The 24,282-nt window shown below is 36.9% G+C and overlaps 2 protein-coding genes across 3 annotated transcripts in view; one reads left to right on the top strand and one right to left on the bottom strand.

The window, feature by feature from the left end:
• Positions 1-10,699, top strand: part of zanl (zonadhesin, like) — a 38,386-nt gene extending 27,687 nt beyond the window's left edge. Inside the window, exons 66-85 of the mRNA XM_039656294.2 lie at positions 360-536; positions 1,749-1,951; positions 2,099-2,243; positions 2,311-2,552; positions 2,718-2,882; positions 3,034-3,161; positions 3,339-3,610; positions 3,770-3,978; positions 5,083-5,227; positions 5,642-5,889; positions 6,031-6,160; positions 6,298-6,499; positions 6,637-6,798; positions 7,015-7,145; positions 9,190-9,392; positions 9,507-9,642; positions 9,798-9,947; positions 10,047-10,137; positions 10,251-10,300; positions 10,389-10,699. Of these exons, the coding sequence (XP_039512228.2) occupies positions 360-536; positions 1,749-1,951; positions 2,099-2,243; positions 2,311-2,552; positions 2,718-2,882; positions 3,034-3,161; positions 3,339-3,610; positions 3,770-3,978; positions 5,083-5,227; positions 5,642-5,889; positions 6,031-6,160; positions 6,298-6,499; positions 6,637-6,798; positions 7,015-7,145; positions 9,190-9,392; positions 9,507-9,642; positions 9,798-9,947; positions 10,047-10,137; positions 10,251-10,300; positions 10,389-10,462 (3,263 nt within the window). The 3' untranslated portion in view covers positions 10,463-10,699. The remainder of the gene's footprint in view (positions 1-359; positions 537-1,748; positions 1,952-2,098; positions 2,244-2,310; positions 2,553-2,717; positions 2,883-3,033; positions 3,162-3,338; positions 3,611-3,769; positions 3,979-5,082; positions 5,228-5,641; positions 5,890-6,030; positions 6,161-6,297; positions 6,500-6,636; positions 6,799-7,014; positions 7,146-9,189; positions 9,393-9,506; positions 9,643-9,797; positions 9,948-10,046; positions 10,138-10,250; positions 10,301-10,388) is intronic.
• On the bottom strand, positions 10,513-24,176 carry trappc14 (trafficking protein particle complex subunit 14). 2 transcript variants are annotated; one of them, XM_039656310.2, is made up of 11 exons: positions 24,047-24,176; positions 23,461-23,943; positions 20,717-20,812; positions 20,306-20,435; positions 20,038-20,124; positions 18,874-18,994; positions 18,055-18,202; positions 17,639-17,873; positions 15,946-16,082; positions 15,613-15,812; positions 10,513-13,440 (listed from the first exon to the last, which is right to left on the bottom strand). In XM_039656310.2, the coding sequence occupies exons 2-11, from the start codon at positions 23,932-23,934 to the stop codon at positions 13,287-13,289; spliced, it is 1,782 nt and encodes a 593-aa protein (XP_039512244.2). In that variant the 5' UTR covers positions 23,935-23,943; positions 24,047-24,176; the 3' UTR covers positions 10,513-13,286. The 2 variants fall into 2 exon arrangements, with proteins under 2 accessions (XP_039512244.2, XP_088985754.1); XM_089129628.1 differs by having other exon boundaries at positions 23,461-24,174.
• Between the last annotated feature and the right edge of the window lie 106 nt (positions 24,177-24,282).

Here is a 24,282-nt window from a genome sequence, read left to right as displayed (position 1 = left end):
CCATTTAGTTCAACTAATTGCCTAGGCAACATTTTTCATATTACTTTAGTTTAACTTCATGTACTAAAATAACTAAATCTAAAACCGAAAAAAAAAACACACAACAAAACTCTGATTAAAATTGAAATAATATGCAAATAAAAAAACTATAATAATATCTGAATTATACTAAAACGAATAACACCGCCAATGACCCGAACGTTAAGACAGAAGTGTACAAGAATCCTCATTCTGCTCTGCTATTTATGCTTCGATTCCCGCACATCTGTTCATTTCATTGACTTTCTCAGTTTTATAGGGCCGTTCTTCTGACACCTGTTTTGTGCACCATTAAAGCTTATTCATCATTATTTTCCCAGGAATCTTCAAGCCATGTCATGCAGTGGTGCCTCCCGAGCCTTACTTTGAGAACTGTGTGTTTGATCAGTGTGGCACCGGTGGCGCCACAGTGGCACTGTGCCAAGCTGTTCAAAGCTATGCTGACCTGTGCGCTCAAGCTGGGGTGCCAATTAACTGGAGAAATAACACCTTCTGCCGTAAGTGTTTCAGCCCTACAGGCATTCTGTAAAGCGCCATTTAAAACCTGCCTGGTATCCTTTTTTAAGACTTTGTAGTGTGCACCCTTCAATTAGGGAGCCATCAATAGGTGCTGTTTCTCTCTTTTGTTGCAAGTGTTGTGCCCTTAAAAGGGGAAAAATAATGAGAATATAGAAGAAACTCGCACACACGCAGCTCTCGCCTTCACTCGTCTGTATTGAAAGAGTTTTTGAACAATGTATACGAGAAAACATACATTTCAATATTAGTGCACTCATCAGATTCAGGACCACAGTCACAAGCATCTTATTAATGCATTCTAAATTATCTTTTTATCCAAATTACCATATGAAATGTAAATTGTTTTTAACAAAGTTATCAAATTACATTAATACTCATTTTTTACGTTAGTTCTCACATAACACTAAAATGAATTATACTTTTAACAGTATTCATTGTCTCAAGCATGACACAAACTCACCCTTATAGTGATAAATTCACAATATATCTTACAACAAAAATATATGAATGTCGGTAGCTCACTTAAACACCAAAAATAAAGTTAACACTCATATATAGCGGGACTCGGACACGACGGAGCACGAGGTCTCCGGCTGCTAGCATGACGTGGTCTCTCAGTTAGCACAAAACTCTTTAACGACATGTAAAACGTCTCTTTTACTCAGATAAACCTAACATAATGAAATGTATTCTAATATCAACATGTGTTCATATTTACATTGCTTTGTGAGTGGTCATTACCTTAAAAGGGGAAAAATAATGAGAATATAGAAGAAACTCGCACACACGCAGCTCTCGCCTTCACTCGTCTGTATTGAAAGAGGAAGAGAAGCGCGCGGAGTCCCCCTACTGCAACCCCAAGGCATTACCAAACGATCGACGAACAATTAACCCATACAGACGAAGATCAGCATTATCTGCATTCAACTTCTTAATATTACTCTAATTTCTTAATAAAACTGATTTTAAACAGTGACAAAACTTAATACGCATTATATAACAGACTATTTTATATGCAATAATGAATTATGAACTATAACACTCACTTGTCACACAAGTGGCTGAGTTAGAACAGTCTCTCCTTCTCCGGCCATTGTCTCCAGTTTCTCGTCTATCCTATTCCCACTACTTTCATTCAATTGTTCTCATCTGTTTATTGAACACCACTCCTTTATTTCCATTTCTTGCAGCTATTAAATGTCAGGTTGGAAGTCACTATGAGCCTTGTGGTTCAGCGTGTCCAGCCAGTTGTCAGGACCCTGGATCTGAAGGCACTTGTACTGAGCCCTGTGTTGAGGGATGTGTGTGTGACCCTGGATTTGTCCTCAGCGGAGACCAGTGTGTGCCCTTCAAGGAGTGTGGTTGCACTGACAAAGACAACAACTACAGGCCTGTGAGTGGTTCTTTAGAAGATTGAATGAGACTTTTAATTTCATCACAAAAAAAGATATTAAACCATATAAATAGAACTGTATAGTTTAATTCAGTTCATTTTTGTTTGTTCAATCAAATGATTAATTAGTTTCGATTTGTTTTTTAGGTTGGAGACAGCTGGTTCACAAAAGATGACTGCACAGAGCGCTGTGTTTGTTCACCTTTCAATACCGTGAAATGCGAGGCATGGCGGTGTGGTCCCGCTCAGGAATGTAAAGTCAATGATGGTCAGCTGGGCTGTGTGAATACAGGTACACACTCTACCAAAAGCATCTCTCTGTATCTGTCAGACGGACAACTAACCAGCCTTTTTTACAGGAAAGGGCATTTGCCACATTGCTGGTGATCCTCACTACTACACCTTTGACGGGATCATGCACACCTTCATGGGTACCTGCACTTACACGCTGGTGGCAATATGCAACCCCTTTATGGTGACACCCTTCACCATTGTGGCCAAGAACGAAGAACGCGGCCAGCCAGAAGCTTCGTATGTTCGCTCCGTTACCGTCTACCTGCCCACTGCCAACATCACCATCAGCAAGAGCGGAAGAGTACTGGTGAGAGTCCGAGAAGGAGAGAGGAAGAGATGTAGTAGTGGTTTTAACTATGTCCTGTTTTGACACAGTTTATATTGCATAATATAATAGATACGATTCTAAACCATATGTATTCAATGATATTATTGTGCTAAATCTCTGGCGTTTGTTTTCTCCTCCGACTAGCTGAATGAACGCAGGATAAAGACCCCCTACGACATCACTGAAGCAAAGTCACGGGTGTTTACCAGTGGAGTAAACACCATACTAGACACTGACTTTGGCCTGATTGTGAAGTTCGATGGAGTGCATCATATTGAGATCACAGTGCCTGGAGACTATTTCAACAAGGTATGAAATTATGCAAAATAGAACATCACTTTACTTTGCTTTTGTACTAAATATATTGTTTTGAGACTGATATTTGATTAATAAACCAAAAGGTTCCCTTTTAATCTGAATATCTGAACTGCATTAAATCTGTCCTTCAACATTCTTTTAGGTGTGTGGAATGTGCGGTAACTACAACGGCAATTCATCTGACGACGACTTGATGCCTGATGGCAAACCAGCCGAAAATGCCATTAAACTTGGTGACAGCTGGAAAGCAGAGGGAGACAGTGATCCTGGGTGAGTGTTCAATTATTTGGTGCCTCTCCATAATTCAGAAATAAACCAGCCTAGATAGATAGCAGCATTAAATTCACTTCTGATGCGGAATTTGAGGCATCATGCTGAAAAAAAGAATAGTTTCCCTTTTTTCATTCTTCTGTTGTGTTCATCCATTCCTTGTTCCTTCATCCGCAGCTGCAAACCTGATCCAAGACCTGAAGACAAACCCAACTGTGACGAGAATGAGGAAGAAACCTTCCAGTCACAATGCGCAGCTTCAATCCTGTCCGATCTCTTCAAGCCCTGTCACTCTCTCATCCCTCCGGAATCCTTTCTGGGGAACTGCGTCTATGACATGTGCGAATATGATGGCATGGAGTCAACTCTGTGCAATAACGTTGAGGCTTACGCCCAGGCTTGTTATAGCGCTGGAATCACGATCAGCTGGAGGAACAGCACATTCTGCCGTAAGTGAAAGAGGGAAGAATAGAGATGTGCTGAGATTAAGAATGTTATTCTGAGCTGGGTGACAGCTGGGAGAAATGGTCTCTAAATATGTCCGAGAATCATTGTCATTTGATATTCAATGCATCATTCCTCTTTCCTTTGTGTGTTTTTGTTTCCAGCTCTCCCATGCCCACCAAACAGTCACTATTCTGACTGCACAGCACCATGTCCTCCTACTTGTGCCGACCTCTTCCCCGTATTCTGCCCATTACCACCCAATAGCTGTGTTGAAGGGTGCCAGTGCAATGCAGGCTTTGTGTTAAGTGATGGCAAGTGTGTTCCCCTCTCAAACTGTGGATGTGTTGACAGCAATGGAGAGTATCATGATGTGAGTAAACTTTGGGGCCAAATGTTTTTTTAATCAGTTTCTTTAATCAGAAGGGATAGTTCAACCAAAAATGAACCTTTTGTCATCATTTACTCACCCTCATGTTGTTCCAAACCTGTATGAGTTTATTTCTTCTGTTGAACACAAAAGAAGATATTTTAAAGAATTTTGGTATCCAGACAGTTGACGGTAGCCATTGACTTCCATTGTATTTTCTTTTTTCTACTAGAAAAAAGAAAATACAATGGAAGTGAATGGCTACCGTCAACTGTTTGATTACCAAATTTACATTCTTTAAAATATTTTCTTTGGTGTTCAACAGAAGAAAGAAATGTATGTAGGTTATTTGGAATGTGGTGAGTGATGACAATGTTTGGGTGAACTATTGCTTTAATGCTAGAATGCCATGATGGTTGACTAAAATATTGAGATACTACACTATTGTTCAAATGTTGTTGGTCTGATCTTTTTTTTTGTGAAAGAAAAATTATATTTTTATTCAGCAATGGCAGATTAATTTCATCAGAAATTCTGTGAAAAAAAAGAATGTTACAAATTATTCCGAACTTTCCATTTTTTTAAATCCTGAAGACAATTATCTTAATTATTTCACTAAAATAAGCAGCACAACTGTTTTCAACACTGACTATAAACATAAATGTTTCCTAATTTCTGAAGGGTCATGTGACTTAAAAATGGAGTAAAAGTTCAATTGCTGAAAGTTCAGCTTCGCATCACATGAATAAATTACACTTACTGTTATTATTTATTTATTTATGTATTTATGTATTTATTTATTTATTGTTCAAATAAATACAGCTTTAGTGAGCCTTCTTAGAAACATTAAGAATCTTACCGACCCCAAAACGTTTAATGGTAATAATATTGAAGACTTCTTTTCTTCAAATCTATCCTTTGCTATAATTCTATTCTTCAAAACTCTTCTATTCTTCATCTCATGATTGTTATAATTTTCTATGTAAATGTATAATGTGGAGAGACATGATGCTTATTATTTAAAGCATTTATTAGAAAAAGCTGTTGTAAAGATGGCTGTGCTTTTATTTTATGTCACAAAATAGTAATGTCTGGTATACATTTCAGGTGGGAGATTCGTGGATAACTGACCGATGTGAACAGAGGTGCAGCTGCAGCCTTGGAGGACAGCTGTCTTGCACATCCTTTGAATGCAATGAGAACTCAATCTGTGATCTTGACAACAATGGAGACCGTTACTGCAAACCTGAGAGTGAGTTTTACAAAGCGAAACACTAAGAATGAGGGGAAAATGTCAATAAATTGATTAATTCAGACCGTCTGTGCTGAATTCTGAATTGAAAACTTACATTTAAAGACAAAAAAATTGGAAGATTTTGACTGCTAGTCTTGTCAAATATAATATTTCAATAATTACGTTTGCATATAGCAACATTGCTAGATCACACCCAAAAGCGAGTAGATCTTAAGCCCAAAATAATGGCATAATGGACAGATAAGCTATATTATACAGCAAGGAATATTTAATGACCAAAGTTTTCAGGTTTAATGACTGGGCCTGGGCATCTAAAGAACTGTTTATCATAGACCCTCTAAGCAGTTTCCAGATTAGCGTTAATGTCCACCTCAGGGATGAACTAACTCAAATGTATTTGAATTTTCACAGAATTCGATGACTGCAATATTGCTGGTGATCCTCACTATCGAACCTTTGACAATTACAATCACCACTACCAGGGAGCGTATACATATGTATTAACCCAAGGAAACAATCTGCCAAGCTCCCTCACCCCTTTCAGTGTCCGCGGCAAAAACCAAAGGCAGGGAGGAATCGGTCGGGTGTCCCTTCTGCGTGAGATCTATGTGGACGTGTACGGCATTAGTGTTCGCATGCAACAGAAGAAGAAAGTGCTGGTGAGAGAATCATGGGATATGTAGTCTGTCCTAATAGATGTATCTAACAGACTTTCAAACCACTGCTACTTCGTACGTGGATTACACTATATAGTAAAATGCCACATCATAGGAGTCTTTTGCATTGTTTTCCTCCATCAGGTCAATGGCGAGAAAGTTGGTCTACCATACAGTCCTGTACAGGGAGTTAACATAAAAACCAAGTCTCGCTTTGTTTCGCTCACAACTGACTTTGGCCTTTCAGTGCGATTTGATGGCAATTCCCATGGAGGTACAAGACCCAATCTCAAACTTAAAATGAACATTATAACAAAATTCATCAAGGATTTTTTTTTGTTATACTTGCTAAATTTTTTTTAAGTTTATAATCACAAACACTCTCTCTCTTTCTCTTCCTCTCACCTAAAGTTGTGAGTCTTCCGAGTGTATACAGATCCCGTGTGCTCGGTCTGTGTGGTAATTATGATGGACGCACCAGTAATGAGTACACAAAACCAGACGGCACAGTTACACGCAACCTCAACGAGTTTGGAGACAGTTGGAGAGTAACTGACAAAAATGGGGCGGGTCTTCGTATCACACCCCTACCGAAGATGGTGCACCTGCACAAGTACGGGACAATCAGATTATCTGTTATGCTATGCATTAAAAATCAGCTGGGATGAAGTTCACCCTAATCATTTAAAATAACCTGAAATGAATCATCTGAATTAATCCTACTCCTAAAAATCCTGTCTTTGCGATCAGGCGTGAAGTGGAGGCCGATCCAGATTCAGGGTTTGAGACGACGGGCTGCACAGAGGCTCAGCTGACTGAGCTGAACGGGAATAAACAGTGTGGGGCACTCAGTGACCCTGCTGGTCCTTTCGCTGCCTGTAATGCTGTGGTCGATCCAAGCGTGTTCCAGGAGTGAGTAATGTGTGCATGTGTTTGTGTGTGAGGGTAAACTCTAGCGACAGCAAGTACTGTGTGAGTTAGAGAGTAACATAATTTGTAGTGGGTGTGCATTGCACTAACTCTGAACGAGTGCATGTGTTACGTGCATTGTGTTTGACTGAGATGAACGCTTGATTTATGGGTGTTGGTACAGATCTTCATGACCGTGTATGTGTGTGTGTGTTGCAGGGATTGTGTGTTTGACCTGTGTGCTGGACAGGGCAATGATGTATTGCGCTGTGACAGTTATGCCGTCTACGCTCGGGCTTGCCAAGATCAGGGTGCCCCAATAAAGCAATGGAGAGAGACGCTGAAGTGTGGTATGAAAAAATAAAAATAAACATAAATAAATGCAATCTTTATCCAGCGTGTAGCACTTACTGCTTTTCCAAAAAAGTTTGAGATCAGTAAGGTTTTTCTCTCACAAAAATAAGCAGCACAACTGTTTTCAACATTGATAATAACAGCATGTGTGACTAAGAACAAATGAGTAATGCACAATAACATTCTAGTAACTACTATTAAAGGGTACATATCATGCTTTTAAATCATTCATTTTTACTTATAAATCATACATTTGTGGTCTATATAAAGCATAACTGCAATGCTTGGGTCTGAATTTCTCATTATTATAGCTCCACAGGCCCTTTCTAACCCTTTCCTGATGTGCTTCTGTGAGCAAGTCGTTTTAAAGCGGCCCCTTTAAATAAAAAGCAGTTACATCTTTCCCCGCCCGGTCGGTCGGTCGGTTCAACTCCCCCCGTTCGGCCATTATTGTAGTTTGATAAGAGCTATACGATTACTGTAGCTTCAAAGAACATTTTATTCACACGTTAACAAAATGTTAACAAGTACTTACCTACTGGTAACCAAACGGTTCGAGGTCCAAAAGACAGTTTCAGTGCAAACTGTTCAAAGGGCTTTAAACGATTCCAGATGATGAATAAGGGTCTTTGCTCTGTCCTGTGATGCACGTTTGTGACTCTCCTGTTCGATCTAATTTATCAAAATGAACAAATCTTTTTTTGTGTCATTTGGTTCATTCAACGAACGAAACGAACGAATTGACTCGAGAAAAGATTCTTTCATTTTGATGAACGAGTTCAACCAAGAGAGTCACGATTGCTCATCGCAGAATAGAGCAAGGCAATCATTTGAGCTTATAAAACTTAAACTTTATTAATTTTTTTTTAAATGGCCGATCGTTTCGCTTGATAAGACCCTTATTTATCGTCTGGATCGTTTAAAGCCCTTTGAACAGTTTGCAGTTTGCACTGAAACTGTCTTTTGGACCTTGGACCGTTTGGTTACCAGTAAAGTGCATTATATGGAGAAAAATCCTGGAATGTTTTCATCAAAAACCTTAATTTCTTTTCAACTATAACTACTCCTTTAAGAATACTGATCAAAATAATTAGTTGTTTCTTCAGAAGGATGTACTGTTGTAATTCCCTCGAAGCACTGGCAGACAGTGACTCGAAGCACTGGTTTTCTTGCTACAGGTTTATTTGAAGCTTATTCTCCAAGTTCACCGTGAAAACTAAACACAGTGTAACGAAAAAATAAAATACACATTAGCTTGGAATGAACATGCAATGACATGCGTAGCATGTAAAATAACGTTCACCAAAGTAAAATACAGACACAAAACATACCTCGTTGGCTGCATGCTGTACACAAGGGAATAAAGAGTTTTCTTAGATAGCTGACACTTATAACAACTTTAACACCTTTATCAGCACATTAAATTGTCCGTGCTTCACTTGCTGTTAGCTTGCGACTCTCACTCACGAGTGTCCCAAAAGGCTTTGCGAAACAGCGCGGAGACTTCAAAATAAAAGCACTTGCAAAACAGCGCGGAGACTTCAAAATAAAGGCACTTTACTCTTACCAAATAAAATCACTAAATGATACTAAATGCAATTTATAATTCTAAATTATAACATTGGTTGAAAACAAAGTGTACATTATTATAATGTTGCGACAATTACAACTTTATTAACGCTTGATTCCTTGCATTATTCATGTTAATTATAAGCCTATATATAGTAGTTCTCTGGGAAGTATGAAACGAATAGTAGTTACTTATTAGCTAATAGTGAACTACCCCATTCAGCAGAGCGCTATTACTAAAAACTTAGTATCTAGTTGGTTACTAGAATGTTAATAGTGCCTTATTTGTTCATAGTTAATCTTTAAAGATGGAACAGTATTCTAAAGTGTTACCAATAGTTCTTTCAAAAACATCGAAAAATCTTACTGACCTTAAACTTTTGGTACCGAATGTAAAAATTCGACTTGTATATCCACGTTTCCTCTTTCGCATATACTTTCCTGATTGTGTGTGTTTGTGATCACATTCAGATCCGCAATGTGGGGCCAACAGCACCTACTCCTTCCTTATGACTTCATGCCCGGCGTCCTGCGCAGACCTTGCGGCTCCTTCAGATTGCGAGCAAACAGAATTAGTGGAGGGATGTCAGTGCGGCTCTGGCTTTGTCCTGAGCGACCAAGACTGTGTGCCTTACAGCCAATGTGGATGCACTTATCTAGATCGCTACTATCCGGTGAGGCTTTTGATGCATGATACTACAGGTTAAAGCTTAAGATGTAAGATGAACTGCACCAAAAGATTCAACAAGACATTGCACTTGCTGATCATGTTTTTCTGAACCCTACAGCTCAAGGAGACATTTGTGACAGACGATTGTTCACAGATTTGTGAGTGTACTACAACTGGGGCTGTGTGTCGAACAAAGACCTGTGGTGACAACGAGATCTGCACTGTGTACGAGACCAAACGCGACTGTTATAAAAGTGAGCTTTTGATTGAGATTACTCTTAAAGCATTTTTATCAATGAATATGGATATTCTAGCTCAAAATACACTTGATAAATATATCATGCCTAGCTTGAGACCTTTCTTACAAATAATAGTAGATTTTTAACTTCTTTTGCTCTATCTCTCTCAGTGAGTCCATGTTTGAGCTCACCCTGTCAGAACGATGGTATCTGTGTGGAAAAAACAGATGGTTCTGGGTACACCTGCACTTGCCCTGAAGGTTTTGAGGGCACAAACTGTGAGCTCTTTAAAGTCCCCACTGAGGATGAGGAAGGCCTGGGTAAGTGATTGTGAACATACTGCATTCTTTAATGCTTAAAAATGAAACCGTATGCCAGTGATGTGTAATCAGAGTTTTTACCTGCTTGCTGTTTTATAGATAAAACATCTATCATCTTGATTGGAGTCCTTGTGCCGCTTGGCGTCATCCTCATAGTCATTGCTATTGTGTGCATTTACAAGAAGTGCTGGTAAAGAATAAACTCTAAAACACTGATCATACAATGATGTAAAAATTGTTGAAAGCCAAGCTTTTTTTTTTTTTTTTTATAAATGTATGATTTTTTTATCTCTTTTTACACAGCCGCAAGAAAAAGAGGTATGATGCAAGTAAAATTGAACTGAGCAAAAAGGGTACGTGATAACTGATTGTCTTTAAAAAAAAAAAAAAATACTATGAGAAGTATAATATGAGCTTTAATTTGAGTGTTTTTGTTCACAGATCATCCCTATGACAATCTGGATGATAGTAAGCAGGGAGCAGACAACAGCGAGCTGAAGGCAACAACATTCTGACCTGGTTTTTGACATTGATTTGTTGATATGTAAAGATTTTGAAAAAAATATTTATTCACTTTCAAATGTCTTTGCGAAGCAACCAGCAAAACCTCTGTTAATAGTTTATCAACCTTTCAGTAACTTATTTATGAACTTTATGTAATTATTGGTGTGAGTTGTGATATGATTTGGGAAACAATGCAATTTTCAAATGTCTGTGAACATCTGATATGAAATAAATTATATTTTCAGTCATTTTATGGCAATTTTTTGTCAATAAGTTAACAAGACAATTTATCCCCTGACTGCTTTTATTCAGCTTGTTCAAGTGCAACAATCCAATAACACATTTCCAACAACTCTGAACACTTTTGTTAACACTTTAAACAGCATTGTAATTAAAGCTGTATAAAAACAAAAATGCACAAAGCAGTTCATAGAGCAGAAAAGTAAAAATTGTCTTTGTCGACTAGTTATCTATATGATTGAGTGCTTCTTTCAAGTCTTTGCCATTTAAAAAATGCAAATAGTCCAAAAAACACAATACAAGCACAATACTCAACAGCTCTGACACCTTTTGTCAACTTCTAACCTCAGTATATCTATACAGACTAGGAGTAAATCCAATGGTTAGAGTTGGCATTTCTCATCCCCGCCACGTCAACTAATAATTGTTCCGTGTAAAAAAGAAAATGTTTTAACTCAAAGCAAATGCTCCTTTGTTTGAACATTTCTTCTAAAATAACTTACAAAAATGTAAATAAAGTGCTTACAAAAAACAAACAAAAGAAAAACAATATCATCTACATCTTTGTTGAAAATTAAATGTGATAAATTGACGCCTTTGAGAATAGCATACCAAACGTTTTCTGAACATTTCCTTCTGCAATAAACGGTCTAATTGTGCTAAGTGACCTTTCTTCACAAGTTTTCACTATAAAATAATAACAAATACATAGTCAAAAAAATAAAGTAAACTAACCAAGATGCAAATATGGAAATTACAAGTGAAATGAGAATTTAAAAAACAAAACAAAAAAAAACATCACAGTGTTTATATTAAAACATTTTATCCACAATATGGTTTTGGATCAGTGTGTTTTACATTTCTGCAGAATAAGAAGTCTTCCCAAAGTTTTTAGTTCGAAAAAATTAAACATTCAAGGTCCTATCTTCAGAGACATTATAAAACCATGTGCAATATTCCACAACAAAAGAAAAGCTTTTTCAGTCCTAAGGATGATTCAGTAGTCCTTACATGTAAACATCGATGCAAAGAAATCAATCATAACCCCATTAAATGGCTCGATGGGGTGACACTTTACGCCAGTTGATAATTGATTATCACTACAGCCAAAGGGGTTGTAGATATGAAGCTCTCTGTGAAAGTCAAATGTTCAGTTTAAATGCATAGAAATCAATAGTACTGTATGGCCAGAATCTGCCCTGACACTAACCGGGAATTTGTTCCTGGATATCTAGCGGGAGAGGGATAAGATCATTCTGGAGCAAAACATTAGACCACATTTTTGAGAGCACACACACTGTAGTAGCAATGTGACAGAATGTCTCTAAATCCATAAAAGGAGGAGCAGAAATAAAATGGCACCAGCCAATAACACAAGCTCCACCTTCAAGAACCAGAAGTGACTTGATTTATCCGCTCTCAGGCAATGAAAGGTTGTGAGTGATTACATGGGAAACCTTTATAAGTTGAACACAGCTTGATGAACTGGAGTGTTAACATTGCAACAGTGAAATAATTCAATGAAAACATCAAATAAATATAAATTTAACAACACGTGTGTATGACTATTGACTGAGTGAGGAATATATGTGACATGGAGTTTCACTGCAAGATATAATAAAGGCCAGACCAAAAAAAAAAAAAAAAAACATTTCAGTGTACAGGACTGGAAATTAAAGAAACTTTCTGATTGCCCGCAGGTACAAAGTTGCGAACCATCTTTCAAGTATTTAAGAAAATATTAAAAGCACTTTTACAAAGTGGAATGCAAATGACAAAGAGGAATTAAACATGGGCAATGCTGGCAGTGTTGACAAATGAAATGTAAAGACATCTAAAAAAAACTAAGCAGCAAACAGAGAAGGGGGAAACCGTACATTTGCATGTTGCATGCTTTTACAATAGGATTGTAAAATTGACTTCATATTGTCTGCACTGATTTTTGAGAACAGTTTTACAGAAAGGATTTGAAGAGCAAAATGGGTTTCATGAAATGTTAATTGTTAGCTAAAAACATTACCAAAATACCCAAACTATTTAACTACTAAACCAACATTCTTTAAGAAACTTTAGTTTCTTCAGAAATCTGACATTTCTGAGTGTACAGATTCCATCTTGATCTGTGCATGACTACCCAGACAGCAATATAGTGTCGGGTCAGATCCGGGCAACATCTGGTACATGTGGATTCTATCTGGATCTGGGCCGACACTATGTTGTTGTCTGGGTAACCGTAACCGTCCATTCTTCCCTTAAACAGTAATAAATACACTTTTTACTTTCAGAACTTCTAGAAACATCCTAGAAACATCCTATAAACAATAAAAACCCTGTGTGTTTATGCTTTCTTTTCATTCCTTCAGTCAAAATTGTCAGTAGCCGAACATTAAATGCATCGAAATTATTTAAAATAATCACACTGTACAGCATGTAAACAATAAATGCTGGTAAAAAGAACAAAATAAATACCTACAGAATGGAAACTGAAAGACAATGGACATTAAACCCTTTTTCCAATTACACTACATCATGACACATGGTTCTTCCCCAAACTTTGAGAATATCTGTAACTCCTCTCCCTGGGTGCGTGTGCATTTAGGTGTGTGAATCCAGAACCAGCACCTTGCACTCACGTTTGGCTATTTTGTCAAGTGACAAAATGTTCCTGTCTGGAGGGAGGTACAGCGGCCGACCAACTGGAGAGCCCACGGGAGGGGTGATGGCCCTGCGCTCCATAACACTGCCTGTCCTGTAAGATACAAACAAACATTAATATTGATCAGTGCTGCAGAAATGAGACAATCATGATTTGAAAAAGAAAAGGGTTGTAAGAGGATGTATATGGCAAGCCGTCTTAACATTTAATCATTTTAACCTACTAGTCTCTATTTTCATGCTACTAGTACTTATTTTTTAGATACTAGTATCTAATCCATTAAGTACTAGTACTTATTCAGTAGCTACTAGTGCTTATTCTTTAGATACTAGTACTTTATTCAATAGATACCTATTTATTAAACACTAGTATCTTTTGTAATTGTTACTAGTAACTAATCTAGTCACAACTACTATTTTACTAGTCTTAAGTTATGATTAGTCAGAACGGCCACTGTATAGTTGTATTAGTAAAATTCATGCAAGTAATAAATACTTGGAATAAATACTAGTATCTAATAAATAGGTACTAGTATCTATAGAATAAGTACTAGTATCTAATGAATAAGCACTAGTAGCTAATGAATAAGTACTAGTATCAAATGAATAAGTACTAGTATCTAATGAATAAGTACTAGTATCAAATGAATAAGTACTAGTATCTAATGAATCAGTACTAGTATCAAATGAATAAGCACTAGTATCTATAGAATAAGCACTAGTAGCTAATGAATATATACAAGTACTTAATGGATTAGATACTAGTATTTAAAAATAAGTACTGGTAACATGGAAATAGAGACTAGTAGGTTAAAATGTTATAACGGCTTGCCATAGGATGTACCAGTTTGCCATATGCTATATCAGAGTTCCTGAATATGTAGAAAATTGTGAATCAGTCAACTAAGATGTTCCATTTCGGTTAGGATGCTGCCGTAGAAGAGTAAAGTTTTGATATCAAGGTCCTACAAATATTCATTGCATATAAAGGCAGCTAAATATTTACTTCTAACATGTTTGCTTGGTAAAATAAATATGTTGTAAATTCAAATCAGAGCGTCTTCCGTGTGTGGAATGGATGTATTCTTGAGTCTAAGGTAACAGTAATATAATAAGATAACTATAAGAAGATATGGTTGTTTGAAATGGGTTTGGCTAAAAGAAAATTTTGGTTTTGTCTATACTACTAGGTACTTATACTATATTGACTGGGTTAAATAGCATTGCATAACTAAAAAGAGACTAAAATATTATTTTCATTGACTGTCTTTTGTTGGTTAAACTATGTCATCTAAAATGTGTTTTCGTTGACTAAAACTAGACTAGACTAAAAAGAGCATGAACGCGACTAAAACTAATAAAAACTAAAACCACAGCTTGACACAAAGACTAGACTAAAACTAAAATTAATACAGGCCGCCAAAAACAACTCTAGTCAAAACACCAAACACCATTCAAACTGCTTGCTACGGATGCGAAAAACGCAGAAAATCAAAAAAAAATTTTGTGACAGATGAAAGTTTCGGAGGCAGTGTGCGAGCGTGATTGACATAACGTGAGGTTTTATTTATTTTTTAATGTGTGAATATTTCGGGGAAAATAATTTTGCAAGGGCCTTTACTCCAGTCCTCAGTTACTCTTCAAGAATCGTTCTAATATGTTGATTTGGTCCTCAAGACACATTTCTTATTATCAATGTTGAATACATTTTTCAAACAGTTTTTTAAAAATTATGTTTTTGTAAATCTGTGATTTTTTTATGAATAGAATAAAGAATGTACCATTTAAAAAAAAACTTTTTAAATGGTTGTCTATGTTGTTATTGTACCAAACTATATATTAAATATTTTATCTGGAATGCATTTAAAAAATGTTGTTTTAATTGTTAATTGTTGTTTAACAGTTGAACTTTGTCCTTCCACTATGTGAGTAAAATCAAATCTAAAATAAACATTTAAAATTAATTATTTATTACTGTTAAAAAGACTGTGAACAGAAATACAAATTTATTTATACATACAGAATAGAATGAAATAGAAAACAAAGAATGAGACTTTAGTAAATTATAATATGAAATGAATATCTAAAGGTAAAGTCCCCCAAGACAGCTCGATAGGTTGTGCAACAAACTTGTGCACAAAAGTTTACTTGTGTAGAGTATGTTTGTGTGCGTTTGTGAGAGAGAGAGAGAGAGAGACACTGAAAGATTAAACCATATTTACAGCATGTAAAATATGTGGAGATCATCATGTGTGAATGTGTATACCTTGTGAGGTGAAACTTGGATGGTTGCTGGTGAGAAAAGGACTGAGAGCGGCCCAGACTGAGACTGGCCTGATGTCGGTCCAGAATGTCTCTGACCGCTGGACTCGATGGACTGTTCTTGCGGGACAAAGGACGGGCATCAGGGGGAGGGTTGGACACGGATGCTGTGAACTGTAGCTTCAGTTTCATGTGCTGACTCAACTAAAGACAGAGGAGATAGAATAGCGGATACTGAGGTGTTTACATCCAGTAATTCAGTTCATTGGTTTTGTTGAAGGAAGTGAAACAGAACAATGAATTCCTCACATGCAACACAGACTTAATGACTCTTTACCTCAAAAAGGCCAGCTCGGAGTATCTGGAAAGCCACACTGACGGAGAGGGTACTGCCTTTCCGACAGTAACCCAGGTTACTGAGAGGAGAATGACACACCACTGCATTCACTGCAGGATCCTCTTTCTGTCCACGACCTGCGTAGACAATAGGAGGATCAAAAACCAAAAGGACATGCAATAAAAAAAGCGATGTAAAACAACAACAACAACATTTCAGCCATAATCAAGAATTTAGCACACATGCATCAGGCACATGGAACTATGAGCAGCATACTCATGCAGGAGATGCGTTATTATGTCTTGATCTCCCCATCATTTCCTGTCCTCTCTGCAATTTCTTTTTGAATAAAATAGCAAAATGTCCCAAAAATGAAAAAAGAAGCCAAAACTCAAATAACCTTAAAGACTATTTCCATAAGAATAGAAGAAAACCTACAATCAAATACAAATGAGTTAAAACAGGCTGATTTGTCCTTCTGCAATGAAGTCAGGAAGGATTCTTATGCTTGTACGTCTTTGATTAGCTCATTTGGCATTACAAATACTCGCATTGTCATAGCTGGAGACTCAAACTCTCAGCTATCTACATCTATAAGAAAGGACCACACCCTCTATGAGCTAATGACATTGAGAAATGTTCACCTTCGCTCTCTACTCTGCCTTTATCAAGCCTAGATAGTGTTGCAAAACTTTTTTCCCAACTTCACAAACAACACTACTCGATCTATTGATTTATCTCTCATTCCTTAAAGCCCTCTCATCTTTATTACTATATTCAGCCGCAGTGTTGCCAGATTGGGTGGTTTTCCGTTTTTTAATTAAAAACATTTTTTGTTAATTAAAATAAATCTGAAATAAAATATGAATATGGGGGAATTTTAATATTAGGAATATTGCCTTGGCAACTAACTGAAATAAGATAAGTTGAAGTACTAAAATTAAAAGTGAAATACAAATAAATTAAACCAATTCTAAAGGTAAAAAAAACTAATAAAAATGACAAAACCTCGTAACAAAACTGAAAATATCTAATTAAAAGATAATTCAAAATATTTACAAATACTATAACAGTGTTTAAACAATGCTAAAAACACTATTTAATAAAAACATATAATATATTCGTCCATATACTTACCATACAGTCTATCAAAGCTGACACTAACCCTGGCCACTCTGTTCTTATACTTAAGCCACTTTTTTTTTTTTTTTTTACCATTTTACCAGTCCTCAGGGTTATTATAGTTTAGCATTTTTAAATTAGTTTTGATTTTAATATCATTTTCAAATTATTATCATTTTAAAATTTTCTATAAATTTAAGTTAGTTAAGATAGTAAAAGGTCGGAAGACCACATTTGGAGATTTTTAGAGATTAGAGTCTCTAGGCTTACATCTCAACACTAAATCACTCATATAGAAGCCTGTCTCAAATACAAGCCGGTGCAGTTCGACGATTTGGGAAAATAAAAGCCTGGGCTTTTATTTAAAGTTTTACAGTATTAATTACAAAAACGCTTTTTTATTTTTGCTAATTATTATTTTATTTCAGTTAGTTTTCCAGTAACTGTTGTTAGTTTAGTTTTAGTTTTTCATTTTTGTTGAAATATCTATTTTATTTCAGTTTACGAAAATGTTCTTTGACCAATTGGTTTAGTTTTAGTTTCGGTTTACGAAAATAATATAGGTCCTCACCTTCAGGCGTCCAGACTAGTCGGACTGCCAGAAAGTCCTGCAAGTTGTTGAGGAGGGTATATCGCACTCGGAAATGCTCACGGGCCTTGACCGCACTGGGACAGCTGGCGGTCATAATAAAGCGCGGTCGGTCCAGTCTTACGCTGGGGAGACTATAGTGAGTGTAGATAAAGTTGGTGAAGGGCAGTTTAGAAGTAGACCACTGTAAGACTGCAACTAATGGCACCTCCAGTCCCTGCAGCAAACAAAAACATGACATTTTATTAAAAATATTTATTTTGTTTTTAAATAACATCAAAGTTTTAAATTATCAGAAAGAAGATGCACAAAAAACAGGCTGTGAGATGTATATTTTTTAGCCTGTCCCAAACAAAATTTTTACTATGTAATGTAGTACATAATGATTGATGGCCTACCTCCGTTGAATCATCTTCTGGCTGGTTATTGAGCTGCAGCTGGAAGAGAAAGTTCTGCTCCTCTAGAGCACTGAGCATGCTGGGAAGGTGGCTAGACTCGCTGTCCATTCTATAAAACGATGCCATGGCAACTTCTCCCGACTGATGACTGAAGAAGATAAATGCAATATCAAAAACCTATCAAACATCCGAAAAATGATATGCCATGGTAACTTCTCCTGACTGATGATTAAAGATGATAAACATAATATCAACAACCTTTCAAACATCCGAAAAGGTTATTTTTTGAACGTACAGAGAGACTGTGATTTCCTATTAAAGAATGGTACAAAAATCCAAATGCATGACTTTATTTTCCCTGTAATTCATCACAGTTAATACCAAGATTTGCATTTCCTCAAAGAACAATTACATGGTTAAATATGTTCTAGGAAGTATGCGTCACATTTTTTTTTAAAAAAGCACGCAAAAATTATGTTGACGTCTTCATGGCTGGTTACATTTTGAATGCTGAAAATTGTACAACTTTTATAAACTTTTCTCTTAAATTTCTTAATATGTATGATAAGTCAATATATAGTCCAACAGATCTTGTGTTATCTACAACACAATTTTTTAATGTTCTGTTAAGCGTTTCAAGTTGAATAGTCAATAGCATATACTGTAGTTCGCTTAAGAACAAAACCCTAAACTTTGTAAAAACAAGACTTTATAACAAACCCTAACCAGAATGTTTGAGGACGTTATCAATAGACTGATAACTGCACTGCAATCACACTTGCAGGTGTGTGAGGTCACGCATAATGTGTTTTCTCTTACCAAACATTGTCCACCAGCAGCACCGAGCCATCTGGCATCACTGGTAAGTATGAAGCATTGAAGTTGGGAAAAATTTTGACGTCACGCACACACACTTCTTCTTGAGAACTCCCGTTTAACACTGAAACAGTCAGATGTTCATATACATAAACAGGACGTCTATCACATAAGGAGACAGGAAGCCACAAAGATCAAAAAGAAAGTGCATACAAAAGCGAAACATAATGCCTACAGCCCATCTCACACACACGTACCATTTTAGCACAAAGGTGTCTACTGATGTGCTTACACAATAGCGGTGATGACAAAATGCATGTAGTGCATCAGCGAATGAAACGGTCAATGTTTGAACATAGTTGGCAGATAAAGGACAGTCTAATAAAGTAATAAATATATATTTTACAAACATATCCATGCATCCTCCCTTGAAGACTGTGTGAATAGATATGGGAATAATTCTACAATGAGATATGAATATATATTTCTTCACTCCCTTACATTAGGGATTACTAAAGACATACTCAGACATTACACTAAGCATTACATCATACTCAGAAGAGACAGACACTCACAGTTCTGAAAAACTCATAAGAGGCCTTCTTTTTTAAGAGAATCAATTATATTAATAAAGCCTATATTTATATAAATAAATATATATATGCTCATCAAGGCTCTTTTTATTTATTTTTATGATCTCTTTTACAATAAAAAGAGTAATATTGTGCAATATTATTACAATGTATAATATGTTTTCTACTTGTATATGATTTTTCAGCATCCTTACTCCAATCATGTCACATGATCCTTCAAAATTCATTCTAATATGCTGATTTGATGCTCAAGAAACATTTATTTTATTATTATCAGTAGCAAACAGTGCTGCTTTATATTTTTGTTGAAACGGAGATCCGTTTTCCCCAGTAATCTTTTGATGAAAAGAAAGTTCAAAAGAAAAGCATTGTTTGTTTTTTTTTTAATAGAAAGCTTAACATTATAAATATCTTCAATGTCACTTTTGATCAACTTAATGTATGCTTGCTGAATAAAATTAAAACAGTTTCTTTAAAAAAAACAAATCTTACTGAATCCAAACATTTTAATGGTAGTGGATATGTATCATGTGTGCTCATAAAATGTGAGAAAGAGAAATAGGGCTGACATTACCTTTGAGGACAGTTAAGTGTCTCCCTGAAACTGTCATTTGCTGACACTTCACCGCGGGAGGGGGCAGGACGTTGAGTGTGGTGCTGACTGTTAGCAAACAAGAGAAAATTATACCAATCTAAAACCACCATTCTAAATTCTAAACAGCATATGTATCTAAAAGGAAAATGCCTTTAAAAAATACATAAAAGTGAAAAAGGCAGATCCCAGAGCTCCTGATTCATTAATGACATCATGCAGTATTGTGCTGAAGGAAGCAAGAGCTCACCCTGCGCTTTGAAGGTGTTTAGATCCTGGCGGAAAGTTTGGCAAGGACTCTTTTGTTGGAGGATGCTGAGGTAGCCATGTTCTTGGATCTCAGCTTTCTCCTCTTCTTGTTTCCACACAGTCACAATTATCTTCATGGAGGTAACACACAAACATGAACACATAATCAGAAGTGTGATCAGCAACACATGCAAGGTGATGTGGCATAGTGTGAGCACTGGTGTTTGATTTAATCATTTTTTGCACTCCCACTCTTTGTATTAGAAGAACCTTGCACAAACATGTACAAGTCAGCGGCACAACCGTGTTCTATTTAGTTCCTGTTCTATTTATACCTCAATACCAAATGCAAAACACATAACCACATGCATGAATGCACATGCATATGTGAAGATAAAAACACTAGCCATACCTTTACTTTGAGAGTGTTGACAGGGAGCTTATCCAGGGATACAGTCAGAGGGAAGATGACCTCATCACTTAAAACAACTGGCTCATCTACAGGAGACTGACAAACAAAGTGAAACATGAGACATGGGACGAGTTAAAGCGCCCTTATTATGCCATTTTAAAGATTTCTAATTTTGTTTTAGAGGTCTTCTACAATAGGTTTAATAATAATAATTTTCTCCTAATATACATTCCTGGGCAAAAGAAATAAATGGGCCAAGCAAAAAAATGGCACAATACTTAATGGTCTTTTAATGGTCTTAACCATTTTAATCACAAATCACTGTTCTGGAAATTAGCATAAAATGCACAAAAATAGTGAAGATAAAGTAACTTAGCACAGAATAGCCTTCCCCAACTTGCAGACAGCTTTTTAAAGGAAGAAGAGTCAGTGTTTTTCCACTCCTTGGCTTTAACCAGATCATGAGCAGTTGAAAAAATGCCTCCTAGTTCAATTGAGTATAATCATGTGTGAGACCAAATATTCACTATAGGGTTCAAATCTGGACTTGTCAAAATCCAAAACATGAGCCTGATGGCCACTGAGCCACTTCTTTTCAATTTGGGAAGGAGCATTGTCTTGATGGAAAAAACAACAACAACAACAACATCTGATTATTCCTCTTTAGATAACACATTTTCATTTGTGGGAAGCAAGCCATAGTGTAATATTCTTAAATTACTTTTCAGAGGGAAGTAGCTCACCAAACCCAGGAGATAATAAGGCTCCTCACACCTCCTCCATGCTTCACTGAGGTAGTGAATAGTGATGATGCATTTATTTTTATATATCACATCAGATTCTCGAAGGCACCACTTTGAAGCAACACCACGCAACTCGTGTTTCATTATGATTCATCATTCACCACCACCATACACAACTTTCCATATTCTGGCAAAAACTTCATTCTGTCATTAATCCTTTTCTAAGACAGCAATAGCTTTTTAAGTAGTGTATTTGCTTAAATATTTGCTAATTTCCTGAACAATAATTTGTGGTTAAGACCAGATAGCCGCACGACCTTGGTCTAAAGCTTGAGCATCATGGCTCTGTAATGTCTGACTTCTACAACTGGTACATATAAAATTATTTGCACTATGGGGTGGGACTACCAAGAAAGCAGAGCAAATAGCACTAAAAACTAAGCCCTCATTTCAATAGTGGGCTGTTGGGCTACCTCCCTAAGTTGCACAATCTGTTTGGAAAACTAATCACCATGCTTTGCTTCTCATCAGAGTTTTCAATATGGGAAAAAAATAAATGACCACGACCATATCTGATTCTCTAGACACAATTTACAATCTGCAGGTGTTATTTAACCTTTAAATAGCAGCTGTATGTGAACTACAGAAATACAGATATTTGAGAGGGGGCTGGGAAAAGCTAATCTGTAAAGTTTGTTTACTACTGACTAACTTTAGACTGAAGCAGTTTTTCTAGTTAGTACTAATAAAAGTGCTCCACATGGCTCAGATTTTGAGTAAAAATATTCATATTTAAAACTTTAAAAAGTAAAATAACTAACTTCTGGCCACATGAATATACGGATTCTACTTAACGCAAAACGTAAAACGCAACTTACGCGAGCAATGGGACGTACTGCTGATTTTTACTCTACGCTATGACGCACTACGCTACTTCTGACATCACAAGTTACGCAGTAGACTGCGTATGGCCGTTTCGCCAGAAGCTAGAATACTTTGTAATGTGTTAAATATTTTTCTTACACAAACTTATCGCTTTTGCTTCAGAAGGCTTTTATTAACCCCTTTGTGGAGTTCTTTTATAATGGATGAATGCACTTTTTTGAGCTTCCATCTAATGGTTGCGATGGTTGCAATCCACTGCCATTTTAAATGCTCGGAAGCACCAGGGTGTTTATTAATGTAACTCCGATTGTATTCGTCTGAAAGAAGAAAGTCATGTAGCTACAACTAGGATGGCTTGAGAGTAAGTAAAATCATGGGCAAATTTTCATTTTAAAGTTAACTACTCCTATAATAATATTCCTTTAATAATATTATAAATGCAGTTAATTTCTTTTTGTGTAAAATCTTTCTTAATTGGAATGAAACGGAAGTTGCAATAGTATTTAGTCTTTTCTTCCCTATTGTAACGTATATCCGAGTGAAACAGCTTCTCGAACAAGAAAACACAGGGCGGGACTTGATTATGTCAATCAGCAATTGATTGGATCACAGTGGTTTGCTATTGGTGGATCTCATGTGAGTGACAGAGGTTATTATTATCTCATCCTCACACCAGTAAACACCTCATCAGAGAAGAGAAGATGAGAATAATCTGCAATATTCTATAATTTAAAAAAAATGATAATAGTTTTTATTTTTATTTAATGGTGATTTTTTAAACAAAATTTAACTGAGTGTACTGGTAAGTGTTGAAGTCAAGACCTTTATAGAAATACACTGCATGGAATACACATGGTAGCATTTTGGCCCGAGCACTAAAACAGTAAGTTATTTCCATTAATAATAAGACAACCCTCAGTTATAAATTAGGAATGTGTTCTGCATGGTTACCAGCAGCCAAGACACACACGTCTCTCAAACAGTACAGTAACAGGAAATATCACCACTTCCGTGTTATTATAGATAAAGTCAAGTGTATTTGCATTCATAGCAGTTAACTTTACCTCTATAATGAACAGTTATAATCCAAAAATACTAGATTGTTAGTTTACGCACCTGCACAGGAGCCTTGCGGAATTCCCTCACGCCGTTGCCGGGGTTGTTGTGAATGAGGAGCGGCTTGCATTCCCTGAAGCCCCGGTACCTCGGGCCCCCTCTACCTGCGCAGCCCACCTCCGCAGCATCATCATCGTCCGTATCCTCCACACACTCGTCCCCGCTGCTGTGGTAGTCGTGATACAGAGGCTGTGTCCGCTGTCGGTTGTCGCCCGGGCTAACGCTGGCCACGGCGCAGAGAGAGCCGGCCAGCTCCCTCCAAGAGCGACTGTTGTGATGCTCCGAGCCGCTGCCATCAGCTGCCGTAGTGCTCGAGCGCAAAACCAGGAGAAAGCGCACAGTTTCCCCCAGATAAAGGTGACTGCGACGGGGAAGCGTCCGGTATTTGGCCGGGTCCGACAGGTCTGAGATGGGGACGGCCGGGAAATACATAAAGTATTCGCATTGCGATTCCATCATTAACACCATAACCATCACACTGCACTGCAAGCAGACAGACAGCGAAGGTTATCCGTTTAGCCTGTGCAGTCTGCAAATAACACTCCCATTCAAATTGGAATCAATAAATGAAACAAACCCGCTTTACCTTTCTGCTCAGTTCATATTAGGGTTGCCCAGATTGAAGAAAAATTACATTCATCTTATTTTGCCACATTTCGGTTGTCTGCCAGTTGACGTACAATACATTCAAGTGCGCTATATGGCAGGCTTGCGTATCGAGTTCAGATAGAGTAGAGCGCGATGATAACAAGACGAGAATAGTCGCTTGTCGATGAGGGTAAATAAGGGTCTAGCTATTTTGGATATTGTAAATATTAATTT

The sequence above is a fragment of the Pimephales promelas genome, chromosome 1, assembly GCF_988280905.1.
Source record: "Pimephales promelas chromosome 1, fPimPro1.hap1.1, whole genome shotgun sequence".
In the NCBI taxonomy this organism is placed as follows: Eukaryota; Metazoa; Chordata; class Actinopteri; order Cypriniformes; family Leuciscidae; genus Pimephales; species Pimephales promelas.
The sequence above is the reverse complement of the archived record's forward strand: the minus strand, read 5'-3'. Positions and strand labels throughout refer to the sequence as shown.